Source organism: Actinia tenebrosa, unplaced genomic scaffold, assembly GCF_029948245.1.
Source record: "Actinia tenebrosa isolate PJP-AT-01 unplaced genomic scaffold, QUT_ActTen_1.0 PGA_scaffold15__27_contigs__length_11533743, whole genome shotgun sequence".
Taxonomy (NCBI): Eukaryota; Metazoa; Cnidaria; class Anthozoa; order Actiniaria; family Actiniidae; genus Actinia; species Actinia tenebrosa.
In genome coordinates, this window is record NW_028292575.1 from 6,501,977 (window position 1) to 6,516,202 (window position 14,226).

The window sequence follows — 14,226 nt, forward strand, 5'->3', positions numbered from 1 at the left end:
AGTATAATCCCTGCCTTCTTTATATATTTTTGTTGATGCACAGTTATTCCACACATAATTTCACATTATTTGAAACCCATGGATTGCATAATCCGAGAGTTATATAGTGCTCTTTAGGTTGTGACGTAGTCTGTTCCAAACACTTACTTCTTACTTGCCTACAAAATGCAGACTTCTGTAAGTCAAATCCTGCTATTAAAAAAACTGCAGAAAACTTTCTAAAGAACTGGGTTTTTTTTGTTGTTGTTGTTGTTGCTATTTTTGTTGTTGTTGGACCAGGAAGGAATATTATTATAAATGAGTATATAGGTATGGGAGGGTGGAGTGAGGAAAGGGATTGGAAATACAAGAGTTGGACTGTAGACAAAATTTGAGTATGTGGATAAAAAGAAGTGCTTAACAAAACGAGAGAGCAGTTCTTTAATACATGTTTATTTTTCATCAGTTAATTCAAGCTTGAAAATAAGCCCATTACATGGTATTTTTACTTTTAATTAGAATGACAAAATACTCCAGAGTAAACAGAGGTAGGACAAAGAGTTACATATTGAAGTACGAGTTAAGATAAATATCATGCAAGTGTTGGTATGCACCTGCTACTAGGCAATGCCAGATTGCTATGCAACTAGTTACTACGCAACTGCTGCTGTGCAAAAAACTGAAGTCGAAAAATTGTTTTCAATTAACACTTTCAACTTCATAGTATGAAAAAATCTATTGATTTGACAAGCCATAAAGGTTTACACAGAGTCCATAGTAAAAAGACATATCAGAGGAATGCAATTCCATGTTCAAAAAAAAAAAAAAAAAAAAAAAAGAACATTAAAAAAATAGAAAATATAAAAACTACCATTGTAATTGTGATTTGAAAACACGTTCGTGAATGTGAGCTGCGTGAACGTGAACTAATGTGAACAATGAGACAGGCATTTTCTGAGATAGGCAAATAAAGTCTTATTTTCTTGGCTCAGTACAAATGACATACATACATCATGTCATGATGATGAACATGACCAGAATGCATTACGTTCGTCACCCCAGAGAAGGCCTATGAACTTGTTATGCTAAGCTACACGGCAATTAAGTGCTGCACATTCAAATATGCAGTGTTTGTGTTTCTTCAAACTGAAAACACAATTTAAAACAAAAATGACATGTTTTTTTTGGACTCTCCACCTTTTTCATTTTTAAGCAAGATGAAAATTTAGAATAGTTAATATTAGATTTAAGTAAAATATTTATGCTTATTTTATCATATTTTGAGTATAGTAATTAAAGCTTAAGCTTTCCCAGTACTAAATTATACATAAAATTATATATGAATTTAATTCAAAACTCAACTATATTTGCCTGCCTTGTTTGGTTGCCAGGGTTAATACATGACAACGGTATTTACTGTTTGCTTGTCTCTATGCATCATTATCGTGGTTTCTTAGCGCGCTGAGTCGATTTGATGAATCAACAGGTCAAACTTGATAAACCAGTCTATCTGGTTGCATTATCATTTATGCCAAATAATTCTTGTGATCAATTTAATTTCTGTTGATAAACGAAGATTCAAGAAGCTGAAAGAGAAAGAAGGGAGAAATCGTTACTTTCTCAGGGGTTGAGCCATAAAAAAACATAAGAGCTTTGAATGTTTACTAAGCTTGGGCTACCTGTTATCCCCACCAAAAGGGTTTTCCTACACTAATACTAAGCTTGGGCTACCTGTGGTCTATCTACCTATTGGTCAGCACTTACCAGCAAATGGATCATTGGAGCCAAAGGGGTCACCACCAAAGGGATCTTTACCTTGATTACTAGAACTCTTCTTCTGATTGGTTGGAGTTTTGTTGGAATCATCATTTGATGTTACAGGCTTGAAAGGGTCTGAAGCAAAGAAATTATCGCTGGAGCCCTGCAATAAAATCAGAGAGAGTAGCAAGCTCTCTAAGTAAAGCTGTGTCATTCAAGGTGAAAGGATTTTATTCACTGATATACATATATTCACTATAAAATGTTATCTTTTACCTTAGAAGGTGGAAAAGCACTCTGAAAGGGATCTCCAAATGGGTCAGACTTGGATGATGATAGTCCTAAAGGCAAATTGGATAAAAGAGAGTAAATATTCCGATACACTAATACAACAATATAAATATGAGATCACACGTCAAAGATGCAAATAAGTTAGAACCTCCACTAATTGACAACTCTTTCTTTTGCAGCCACTTGAGAATTAACGTGAGGGTGGTTGCTTAATAGTGTTCAGTTAGCGAGGGTTTTTCCACAGTTTCTCTAGTTTTCCTCCCTCCATAAACATCAACTTCTGAATTTCAAATGGAATCCCGTGGAAGATTAACCACTCTGTGGAATCCACTGTTAAATACCATTATTTAGTTATCATTATATATTCATTTATTTACCATTTGACACACCTTGTCCTGTGGTCCCGCCATTTGAGGTCGGTATTTCACTTTTGAAGGGGTCATTTTTGAACAAGTCTTCTTCTCCCTGGTAGGCAAAAATAAAGTATGTGAATGAAAATCCCCTGCAGTTCGGTCCTTGAAATTATATTAACTTGTGATTTCTTATGCATGATTTAGCACTTGTTTTACAGACATCAAAAGGTGCACTTTTCCTCCCTTAACATTAAACCTAACTGCTAAATTCCAATTTGATTTGGAGTTAGCTGAGCCCTGCTCATTCCAAAGGCTTTCCATTGTAGAGATAAAATTTGAAGGTTACTTGGATAGTCATCGTAGTTTTGCCTTCTCATGGAGGGACTCCATGCGCAGTAGATAATAAAAAATAAGAAGTGCCGAAAAAGATGAGTTTTACATCAAGACCATCCCATATGGTGTTAATCATGATCATGTGACTGACCCATTACTGGATGTGGCCTACTTTTAGTGAAAATTTGGCAAAAGAGGATTTTAGATCAGTGCTTTATGGCATAAGAAAGCAAAATCAATCACAATCAAAATGTTACCGCAAAAGGATCTGTTGAAGTGAAGGGATCAGCGAAAGAGACACTCTTGTAATGGAACGGATCGGACTTGAAGGGGTCGTCAGAATGGAAAGGATCACTGGAATCTGTGAAGGAGAAAGAACACTGTTATCAAACACAAATAAATTTAACATCAATATAGATCTGTCTATCCATTTGCCATCCGTCCTTGTGTCTGTCTGTCCGTCCGTCCGTCCGTCTGTCCGTCTCCTATTGTGCCTCTCCCTATCCTTCCTTCACTAAAACCTGGACATACAACAATAAGCAGTTTTATTGCCCTGCATGGCTCACCATTATCAGTCGAGCTGAAAAAGTTCTCTTTCCCCTTGAAAGGATCGCCATCCTGGTGATATAATCAAAAAAATAATACTTAAAAACTGGAGCCAACGAAGCAAGCAGCTGCTGTAATGTATTCATAAAAATACAATGAATGCAATAGATAGAATATTACATCTTGAAACTGAATACATTACATCAACTGAGTGCTATGTAGATTCTTCCGCTTAAAAACTGTGCATACGTATTCTCTTTGTAATGATCCAATTATCAAAAACGTTCATTAAAGAGAACAAACTGAAATCATACCTTAAAGTCATCGCTTGCTTCTTTTTCCTAAGAAAAGGAAAAGTTTTACTATCAAAAGTTTTCTTAAAACGCTAACAAGAAACTTTGGATGGAAATACTGGAATTCCTGTGTAAAACCACAAGTATAAAAAATCGCTGAGGGCTAACCTTGAAATCGTCATCTACAGTTTCGTCTACTCGACCAGAACCTACACTAAAGCCACTGAGACTGCTGACAGGACTACTACCAGCCTGATGGTGCAAAAGAGCTAGTGTTAAACACAATACATAGTCATGACTTCTGTTCATAGGTGAGTAGGGTGGGATTTATTGGCCTTGTGTACTTGCAGCAGCCCTGACACTTATGGCATCTCTTCCTGAGGGGGGAAGGGTGGGGGTCATTCTAATGACACGATCAAGGGAGGCTGTTTAGTGATCTTGTGTACATAACATACAATTGCCCTGACACTTATGACGCCTGTTCTTGAGAGGGATAGGGTGGGGTCATAACTCTAATAACATGATCAAAGGATGCTGTTTAGTATTAGATTGTGTACTTACAGTGGCCCTGACACTCATTGCATCTGTTTCCGAGGGGGTAGGGGTCATGTCAAATCCATCAGATAATGGCGAGAAGTCATTCAAAAGCGAGTTGGTTGTCGTGGGTGTGCTACTTGACGTGTTATTCATGAGGGAGTTATAATGTGCAATCTGCGATTGTAGACTGGTGTTTGTCTCTTTGAGAGTGCTAATCTTGGACCGAGTCTGAGAGTAAACAGAAAACAAATGAATAATCGTGTTATGAAAAATATATATGTACTCTTGAGAAATGATGCCACAACTGTCACTAAACTATAACCACGGTTTCTAGTTGAGCTGGCTCATTTTACGCGACTTGAAGTTGTGTCTTCAGTCGTTTCATATAAGGCTCATAATTTACCTATTACGTATGTTCTTATACGATTTCCAAGTCCATCCCACATGGCTTACAGCCACATCTATCATAATCGTAGGGTAAATTTGAGTTGTTTGTATCTGTCCATACCTTCATTATTTCACTTTGTACTGACTTGCACTGTTTTTGTACTGTTTCTAAATAATCCTTACTTGACTGAATCTTAAACACAAAACAAGTTGGAATCATTAGCATAAAACTACTCTTCCAGAGTCAGTGTGTTATGTTAAACTGACAAGAGACCTTGCTCTGTTTTTGTCTATATTAATTATGTGTGTTCTTTACTCTGAATTGGGAAAATTTTCTTCAAATCTTGTGCACCTGAAGACCATGTAAAATGGCGGTCCCTTCTTACTTAGAGATGTTAAACATATAAGGCCAAATTTATCAGTGCTTAGTTGGCTACTGGCATGTGTCACCCTCTCTAAAACAAAGACATTATTATTATTTTTATAAAGGTGTGCTTACTTCTTGTTCTAGCTTAGCCTCCTCTTCACGAATCTTGTTCAGTTCAAACTTTGCTTCACTTAGTTCCTCCTCTTGCACCTAAGACATTTGGAAAACACAGCATAACATGTTAAAAAGGAAGAGAGAAGGGGAAAAAAGAATGAAAAACAGAATGAAGAATGAAAAAAGAATGAACAAGGAAACAAACAAATGGAAAAAAAGACCCTTGAGATACATTGAAACACCTCACTGATGAAAAAAAATTGAAAAATAGAAATAAAAAAAGTTATAGAATATACTCACCAGCGTTGACTTTTGATTATTTTGAATCTGTGTCTGTAAATCAGATATCTGTACAAAAACAAAAAAAATTCTTACAATCATATTATGACTTTCAGGTAAAAAAAATCTAAGGACATCTTAGGGTATGGTTACGGTATTCAGTGAAGATCAATAGGCTCTACCATTCAAGATTTACGAGGTAATAATTCAATACTTACGACTTTAGTTTGTTCCTGACATTTCTGTTTTATATCTGCTAGTAACTCATCATATTTAGCTTTCTAAAATCATACAGTATCAGTTTTAAAATTTTGAAAAATGTTTAAAAAATTTGTCCCAAAATCTGAATATTGCCCAACTATTTGGCACATACTATAGTCTTGCACACAGGGGGGAGGAGAGGGGAGAATAATTGGTGGAGGGAGTGAAAGAACAAGCAAAACGTCAGGCCCCATTTCTTTCACTCGCCCCCTCTTAGCACTGCTAAGAAAACTAAGTTTCAATGTTCTCTGCTAATGGACTCTCGTCATTAGAACACAGTGCGTAAAAGATTTGACTGTGAAAGTACTGTATCCAAGGACTAATTTGGATAAATAGTAACCTCAAGTGCTGTAACAGGTTCAAAGGATACATGTTCCATCTATCATTTGCAGTGACAGTGAATGTATGTACCAAACCATTTCAGTCCTACAAAATCTGCTCAACACCAATCATTTGCTGTTTTCATACACATTATTCAACAGAGTTTTATATTTTACTAAGAAGCTTGTTCATGCACTTACTTCTTTATCTAGCTCATCTAATTGACTTTGTGCTTCTTGTCGCTGTTGTTCTAATTCTTGTACGCTAAGTTTTCTCTTTTCTAAATCTGACTGTAGGTTCTGCAAAAAGAGTACAAAAAGATATTGGACATTTTCATTTTCAGTGGAAAAAATATAATTATATAAAGTCTCAAATGGCATGAGAATGGACACCTGGGTTACTTTTGCTTGCAAGTACTGATCAGATTCAATTCCTGGACTCAGCATCACAAGTGAGTAGAGTTTGTCTCTCTCTCTAGCTTTAAGGGTTTTTTTCTCTGGTTTCTCCAGTTTTCATCCCTCAGAAGACCCAACACACTAAATTTCAGTTCTGTGAGTTAGCCATGCCCTGACCTTGATCAGCCCAGAGGTTGTTTCAGGGTTTGGTCTGTGAGTTAGCCATGCCCTGACTTAGATCAGCCCAGAGGTTGCTTCAGGATTAAATCTGTGAGTTAGTCGTGCCCTGACTTAGATCAGCCCAGAGGTTGTTTCAGGGTTCCATCTGTGAGTTAGCTGTGCCCTGACTTGGATCAGCCCAGAGCTTGTTTCAGAGTAAATAAAGAGGGTGTGGAGCACAACAGTTTACAGTAAGAATGGTAACATTGCTGTGTTAATAGTAGCACAGTATTACCTGTATCTCTGTATTTCTCTGTCGAATCATGTCTTCTGTTTCGTTTATTTCACGTTGTAATGTCATTTTTTCTCTGCAATAAAAAAAATGACAAAGTCAAACTATTACGTTCATGACTGGAAAACATTTGTCGTCTTGTGGTATATCCACTTACCTTCCAAGTTCTTCAATGTCTTTAGTAATTTTGTCCAGTTCCTTAACAGCTGTAAAATCTCCTAATGATGAAGTCATTTTTAGAGACAAACCATCCTGGAAAATAGAAAGAGTTTTAGTAAATACCACAACTACAGCAAAAACAGCAATAATAATATTACAATCCTCATTTACAACAGCAATATCAACAATTAATATGTGGGAAGTGCTGAAAGCTCTTGCTAATGTGCCCTGGGTTCAATTACTGGAATCAGCACTGTCACATCTCATCTGAAAGAGTTGTTTATTGATTTTCACCAGCGTTTTTTCCAATTCGAATTACAGTGGATGAAGAGCTACAGTACTCTGTGGAAATGCCACTGCTAAATCCCATTTATTATTATTTATTTTATTTTTTTTTGAGAGTTTTTCTCCTAATTTTCCTCCCTCCAAAAAAATAAACTTCAAATCCTAATTATTTATTCATTCATTATTAAAACTTTAACAACAATAACAACAGCAGCAGCAACAGAACAATTATTATTTTGTGGAGATGCAACATCTCTTAAATTTCCATTATTCATATAGCCATTCATTCATTCATTCATTCAAACCCCAAGGACAACACCACCATGCAACAGAGGCACAATAGCATTCAGTAACATCATAATGTTCATCATTGGCCAATGATAGTGGCATAGAACCTGGCAGTTAGGCGAGTACTTGCGTGTTTACTAAAGTGGCAGTGAGATGCCAACTTAGCATCCTACTGCCACTCTTCATAAACATGCAAGTACTCGCTAGCTGCGAGTAGCATTCTGAAATTTTTTTTTTGCTGCCCTCAATCAAAACTAATCAGTCTGTACTTTTCATATTTTTGACTGCCGAGAGTGAAAAAACAAATTTCAGTGTACAGCTCACAGCTGCATGTTTATGAAAATGGCAGTCATATCTTTACCTTATCTTCTGTTGATGTTGTAATCGGTGTTAGGCTTCCTCTCATTGATGGTGGAATCATTTCTGGTGTCAGAGCTTTTGGTACTTCAACTCCTTTGACTTTTTGTTGAAGAAAATGCATAGCCAAGATGAACTGCTCGGCATTGAGCATGCCACTGTTCTTGAAGTCACAAAGACCCCTGATAAACAACAACAATAAAAGACCAAAAAGTTATTTCAAATAAGAAATTTTAACAATACTCTGAAACAACTTTTGGGTTGATCAAAATCAGGGCATGGCTAACTAAAAGCTCTCACAGAAGGGAGTGAATGAAACTGAACGAATGAGAAACGCTTACCAAACATGAGCAAGAATAGGCTGTGGAAGACCAGAATGCATGAAAACATCTTTAACTTCCTCACCTGATAAAGAATAGAGACAGTATTGATTATCAATTCTTGGTAATTATTCAATAAAATTTGACTATAAGAATCAACATACCGGATACAAGACCATCAGCATCTTTGTCAACTGTCTTGAAGATCGCGTCAAATTTGATCTTGTCAGCACTTGAAACAACCCATGTCTGTGAATCTTTACTTGCCTAAAACATAACAGTAAATATTAATGCTGTTACTTTTATATGACAATAATATTAGGAACAAGGATGATGCTGATGATTATAATGATTATAATTATCACAATAAAAGTTATTATGCTATAAAATGATGATCTTGATGTTGATGTTGTAATGAGGCTGATGACCATAATCATCATCATCATCATATCATGATGTGATGATGTTGATGTTGATATGATGATGGCTATTTGATCAAACTGCAAGGTTTTGGTAAGGTTTTGGTAAGGTGTTGGTAAGGTGTTGGTAAGGTGTTGGTAAGGTGTTGGTAAGGTGTTGGTAAGGTGTTGGTAAGGTGTTGGTAAGGTGTTGGTAAGGTGTTGGTACTAAGGTGTTGGTAAGGTGTTGGTAAGGTGTTGGTAAGGTGTTGGTAAGGTGTTGGTAAGGTGTTGGTACTAAGGTGTTGCTAAGTGTTGCTAAGGTGTTGGTAAGGTGTTGGTAAGGTGTTGGTAAGGTGTTGGTAAGGTGTTGGTAAGGTGTTGGTAAGGTATTAATAGTAATAATAGTAATGATAAAGCTAACTCTGATGTTTTTCTTTGTATTGACTTACCATTGCTGGGACGGGAGAAATTGTTGGTAGAGAAATATTTTTCAGTGACGGTGACTGAGGTGTAGAGGAGGGGTTTTTAAGTTTTCTCTTTGATGGTGGTACTATTCGTCCAGGAAGAGTTAATGGTATTATTTCACCTTCTAATGCTCTGTAAACCAGGTGCATTGCCTGGAAACAAATAAAATGTTTCAATAAGCAACAGTCTGCCTAGTATACACTTATAAAACACAACAATAAATAATGATTGTAAATATTTCAGTTAAAATGCAAAAAATTTATCAAACATGATGTTTCACTTTAAATTAGTGCATATTATAAAATGCAATGCGTAGCTGAAAACTTAAAATTTCATGGCACCTGATCACACCCCAAGATGCTACATTCACTATTTACAACCCGCAACACTCAACTGACATATTGATTTTTACAGAGGGGGAGTGGGGGGGGGGGGGGGGGGACTGGAGAACCTGGAAAAAACCTTATGGCTCAGTTGAGAATTAAACCTGCAACCTCAAGCACAAACTACGCAGCATAAAGAGGCAGTCTCACTGTAGCAGTGCATGCCATGCACCCATGCGGCCCATATATACCTACCACAGCAAACTCATCAGCATCTAACATGCCATCTCTATCAATATCAGAAAGCTCCCAGACACGACCCAAAACATCCAGTGGAAGCTTGGAATTCATTAGAACCTATGAACATTTAACAATAGCATTATTTAGGAAATTGGTCAAATATTGAGGGTGCTTTCCATTAAGTCATTCCAACTGGCCAGTAAATCTCAAATGGTACCCGTCAGTTCTTAGAACTGGTTCTGGCTGCCTTGGCCCAGTTCTTAAACTGTCGCAATACCATTCAAAGAACTGACTGTAACACAATCCAACAGGATTTATACCACGTGATGCTAGCACTCAAAAGGTGAATTCCCTAGAGTACCATTTCTTTGTTTAATGGTTGCGCATGAGAAGACACATGAACAGGACTCGAACAAAGAATCCTATTCTCAAGAGTACAACAAGTGGTCTGAAATGGAAAAAACATTATACTTAAGCTAAAAAGTTCTGTTTTAGTAACTTACTGGTCTGACTTTATCCCCAGGTAAAAACCCATTAACTGGCTTTAAATTCTAATAAGAAAAAAAAAACAAGACCAATATGAGTGTGAGTCGAAAAATAATCACTAAAAACTACCATAAAATATTTAGAAGCATTCCTACCTCAAATATAGTATCATATTTTGTTTTCTCTGCTGGTTTTACAGACCAGGCAGTGGAATCCAAAGGAGGTGGGACAGTAGAGTGTGGAATATCTCCCTAGGAAGTATAGTTAAAATTCATTTTGATAAAAATTTGAGAAACCAACTGGTTACAGAGAAGGGATGCATTTATTGGAGGATTGAATCTGACGCAAGTATTTTTATGTATTTTCTTGTGAATACAGAACCTTAAATTGTATTTGCCCTACTCTTAGTATCTTATCTACAACCCTATTTTCCAAGTCTGTGTTGACCTTCTGTTCAGAATTTCCTGGATTTTTCTTTAAAAAAATCTAGTCTGTGGGAAATAATTGGAAAGGTTTGAAAACCTTGGATAACGAATGAAAATATTGAGTAATAAGAAATGGAGAAGAAAGACAGTTGAGATCTTTTATTTCACTTAGTATATATGAAGAAGGAAGTTAAAAGCTAAAGAAAATAAACACTCAGCAGTTGGTCTAGTGCATTAACTGGGTACAGCTTATTATTATACATTTTATCAAGGTGTTTGTCTAGAGATCAACCCTGCTATTTCCCAACCCCAACTTTCCCGAATATTTGTAACGACAGGAATCTTTTGTTCTCGCTCTATTTTAGAGGGAATTTAAACGAATAATTTTCAATAAAATATTATTGTTCTTACTTAATATACAATTTATAATTGTATATAATAGTAATTTTAAAACAACCTCCATATCGTACTAAGTCATATGGTGCACGTAGCTTTGCCGTAGCAGCGTCCAGACTATGGAACCTTTTACCACAAGATATAAAAACATCGCAGTCTTTGGAAATATTCAAGAGAAAACTAAAAACATTTTTGTTCAATTTGTAACTTTAATCTATTTTTTTCACTTGACATTTCGTCGTGGTATTTGTAAAGTGCATTGAGAGTCTATAATACGCTATATAAGAACATATTTATTATTATTATTATTATTGATTTATTATATTTAAGTGAGCTAATAGAAATTTCAAAGCTGGATAATGTCTCAGCTTCTTATGCAAATTCTAGACATTTGAAGTTATTATAATAATAATACATTATTGTAAAGTTAATAAAATATTGATCATTCTTTATTGATTAATACTTAGTCTAATGCCCAATAGTCTTCCCAGTAAAACATAATGAAGTAAAGACAATTATTTTTCATTATTCTTCATCAAAACTGCTCTCAGCGTAAAGCATTTGGACGATGATAATTAGCATTTTCTCTAGACAAAATCAATCAAACTCAAAAATTTCATGAATTTCGTATGAATTTTATAAGATAAATTGAAATATTGTTATAGTAAAAGAGAAAAGTTATTGTTCATCTTTATTGATCTCAAAACCTTGTGTTTTGATGATAGTTTGGTCTAGTGGTCACTGGAAATATTACTCTAAACTAATAAATATTGTTGCAAGAACTAAAGCTGTTATTGACAAAATTCATTTAATGACTGAGTCTTCAAAAGATATCCATAAGTCATCAAAACATTTCAAAAATATACATATGTTTTTAAAAATTTCACGTTCTACTGCTTCACTCACATTAATTTTAAGTTATTATAACTGCTAACAGAATTGCTTTCTTATTTAAAGCATTGGAACATGCAATATCATTTGGATTATTTTTTGTCTTTATTTTTGAAAGAAAAAATATTGTAGTGTCTCTAAAAGATATCAGGAATCAAGCTTTTTATTAGCTGTTAATCTGGGTGTTTTTTAAATTGGTTACTGCATCAACCCCACATCTGCCCTTTATTTCCAAAATTCCTAAATTAGACTTTCTGGAAAATGATAAGTTGCAGATAAAGATATACAAATTATTACTAATGGGAAACTTACCAGATTGGGCGCAGGCACCAACAATGAAAGATTCGCAATGGAGACTTCTTTACCATTTTGGGCTAAGGAAATGAGACGTAATGCCAGAAAGAATCTCTGGATTAAAAATAAAAAAGTAGTTAAGAATCAATTATTTTGCTTTAACACATGTAAATGGTCTAAAACGATATTGAAATGTAACTGTTTAAGATGGAAAAATGTTTCATTAAAAATGTTTTTCATATCTTACATGTTTATCCAGAAATCCAGTGCCATTTGGATCACTCAGTTCCCATATCTGCAAGTTTGTTTAAGAAATTCACAAACTTTATTAATATGCATAATTTTTACATGCATGTGTTTTGAAAATATTGACATTCTCCATAGATGAGGAACCAAAAGTTGGTATGTTTCTTGTTTGGCTTGACTCAGCATAATATGAGTAGAGTTCGTTCATTTCATTTTGACCAGTAACATTTAGCCAGAAATGGGGTATAACTAAGCTTGATCATGATCGGCCACTGATCGGCCGTTTTTTTAAGCCCTGCTAACAAGGTTTTGATTTAACTGCACACTAAGATATTTATACCTTGTGCTACAAGTCGGAACAATTTTGACAAGACTAAACAAGTACCTTGTGTAGAACTCCTTCTTTTAGATTTGATCTTTTCAGGAATAATGCAGCATCACTTGCAGCAATTTTGCAGTTTAATTTTACATCAGCCTATAAGTTAAGTCACAACTGAATTAGTTTTTTTTTAAAAAGGCATTCTGTATTAAAAAATGGGACTAAAGATATGAATTTTCATCTCATTATCATATACATAAAAAGATATAAACAAATGAAGGTTAAGAATTGTGCAAGAAGATTAAAAATATAAGGAAAATGTATTATTTTTTTCTATGGAGATAACAAATTTGATAATAAGTTTTAAAAAATCTGTCATGGAGAAAGTAGAAATATGAAATGATTAAAATCACTTTTAACCATTCTTTCTTTTCATTCCTTTTTACTTTTAACATTTGAATGTCAGCCTTTTACTATTGATTTGTAAGTGCTTCCTGCTTGAATGGCTTGCAGTGCTTTTAGTAATCAAATTAGGTTTTAGATATGTCCTTTCTATTTACTTAGATGGGGGAAAATTGACACCATGATGTAAAGTAGTGGCTTACTTGTCTAAAGTATGCTTCATACACTGCAGTATGTCCAGCGGAGAGCTTAATTGGCAACAAAAGATGACAACAAAATTAGAAATACAAAATATACCTCGTACTTTTTGAACAGCCTTTATATAACAAAACCAGTACAATTAATTTACAATACACGATACAATGACAGTGCGAAACAATCAACTATCAAACTGCTGTCAAATTATCAAAACAAAAACACCATAGTAAAGAGTAGAGTGATTAGGGATGTTTCAGTTTGAGACTTAATGAGATAACGTTCTTTTGATTTGCTGAATGCTAGTAATAATAGTTAGTAATTCAACCTGCTTAATGTCGTTTTGCAAGTCGACATATTATACAAGCTTCCCTATTAAACCCGCGCTTTACTACAAATGATTCTAAATTCAAATATTTTTGATTGGAAGATTTATTCTATGGACGTGATCTTCGTATTCATAAGGTTTCCGGCCGTCATATCGATAAAGGCCTATTTTAATCTGCATCAAAAGATTTCCGCAGCAAAATACATTTTGTTTCTTATTCCTCGAGGCTTGTGATTGTACGCCACTTTTGTGAAAACGTAAAAAAATTCAGGTCTCCTATAAATTCGCATAAAAAATCATCCACATGAAGCTGCATGAGTCAATAAACGAAGCAATCAAGTCCATTGTGTCGATAATTTTGAATCAAATGCCTCGCAGAGCGAAAAAACTATCGATATTGCAAAACAACTCAAAACACTGTACAACGCAGCTTCCGCAAAAACACCAACTTCTGACCTCAAATGGGCAGCGATCCAGGTCAAAAACAGCACAGATAGAAACGATAACGCCTAATACAATAGCTAGGCTTGCTATAAGATGACATATTTGGTGTTTTGGGGTATTTTTTAAGGCGATCTAATGGCGTTACCTGGTTCATAGATGGAATACCCAGCCCCGCGTCCATGTTTACTTCGTATGATCGCTTGCTCAAATATTTGTCAGCAGTGTTTGCTTTACTAGACATGCGTAGGCTTTAGTCCACAGGTAGACCAACTTCGCGCTCAATTCGCAAGGAATAAA

General features: G+C 35.2%; 1 protein-coding gene across 2 annotated transcripts; it reads right to left on the bottom strand.

Moving 5' to 3' along the window:
- Positions 1–416: 416 nt before the first annotated feature.
- On the bottom strand, positions 417–14,133 carry LOC116308367 (uncharacterized). 2 transcript variants are annotated; one of them, XM_031718773.2, is made up of 28 exons: positions 14,075–14,133; positions 13,166–13,210; positions 12,627–12,716; positions 12,243–12,290; positions 12,014–12,109; positions 10,145–10,240; positions 10,007–10,054; positions 9,519–9,620; positions 8,925–9,092; positions 8,239–8,341; positions 8,096–8,159; positions 7,759–7,936; positions 6,823–6,917; positions 6,669–6,741; positions 6,020–6,118; positions 5,456–5,518; positions 5,259–5,306; positions 4,977–5,054; positions 4,599–4,670; positions 4,115–4,318; positions 3,722–3,805; positions 3,575–3,601; positions 3,281–3,332; positions 2,972–3,075; positions 2,418–2,493; positions 2,014–2,078; positions 1,744–1,900; positions 417–1,565 (listed from the first exon to the last, which is right to left on the bottom strand). In XM_031718773.2, the coding sequence occupies exons 1-28, from the start codon at positions 14,108–14,110 to the stop codon at positions 1,558–1,560; spliced, it is 2,379 nt and encodes a 792-aa protein (XP_031574633.1). In that variant the 5' UTR covers positions 14,111–14,133; the 3' UTR covers positions 417–1,557. The 2 variants fall into 2 exon arrangements, with proteins under 2 accessions (XP_031574633.1, XP_031574632.1); XM_031718772.2 differs by having other exon boundaries at positions 2,406–2,493.
- Positions 14,134–14,226: the final 93 nt, after the last annotated feature.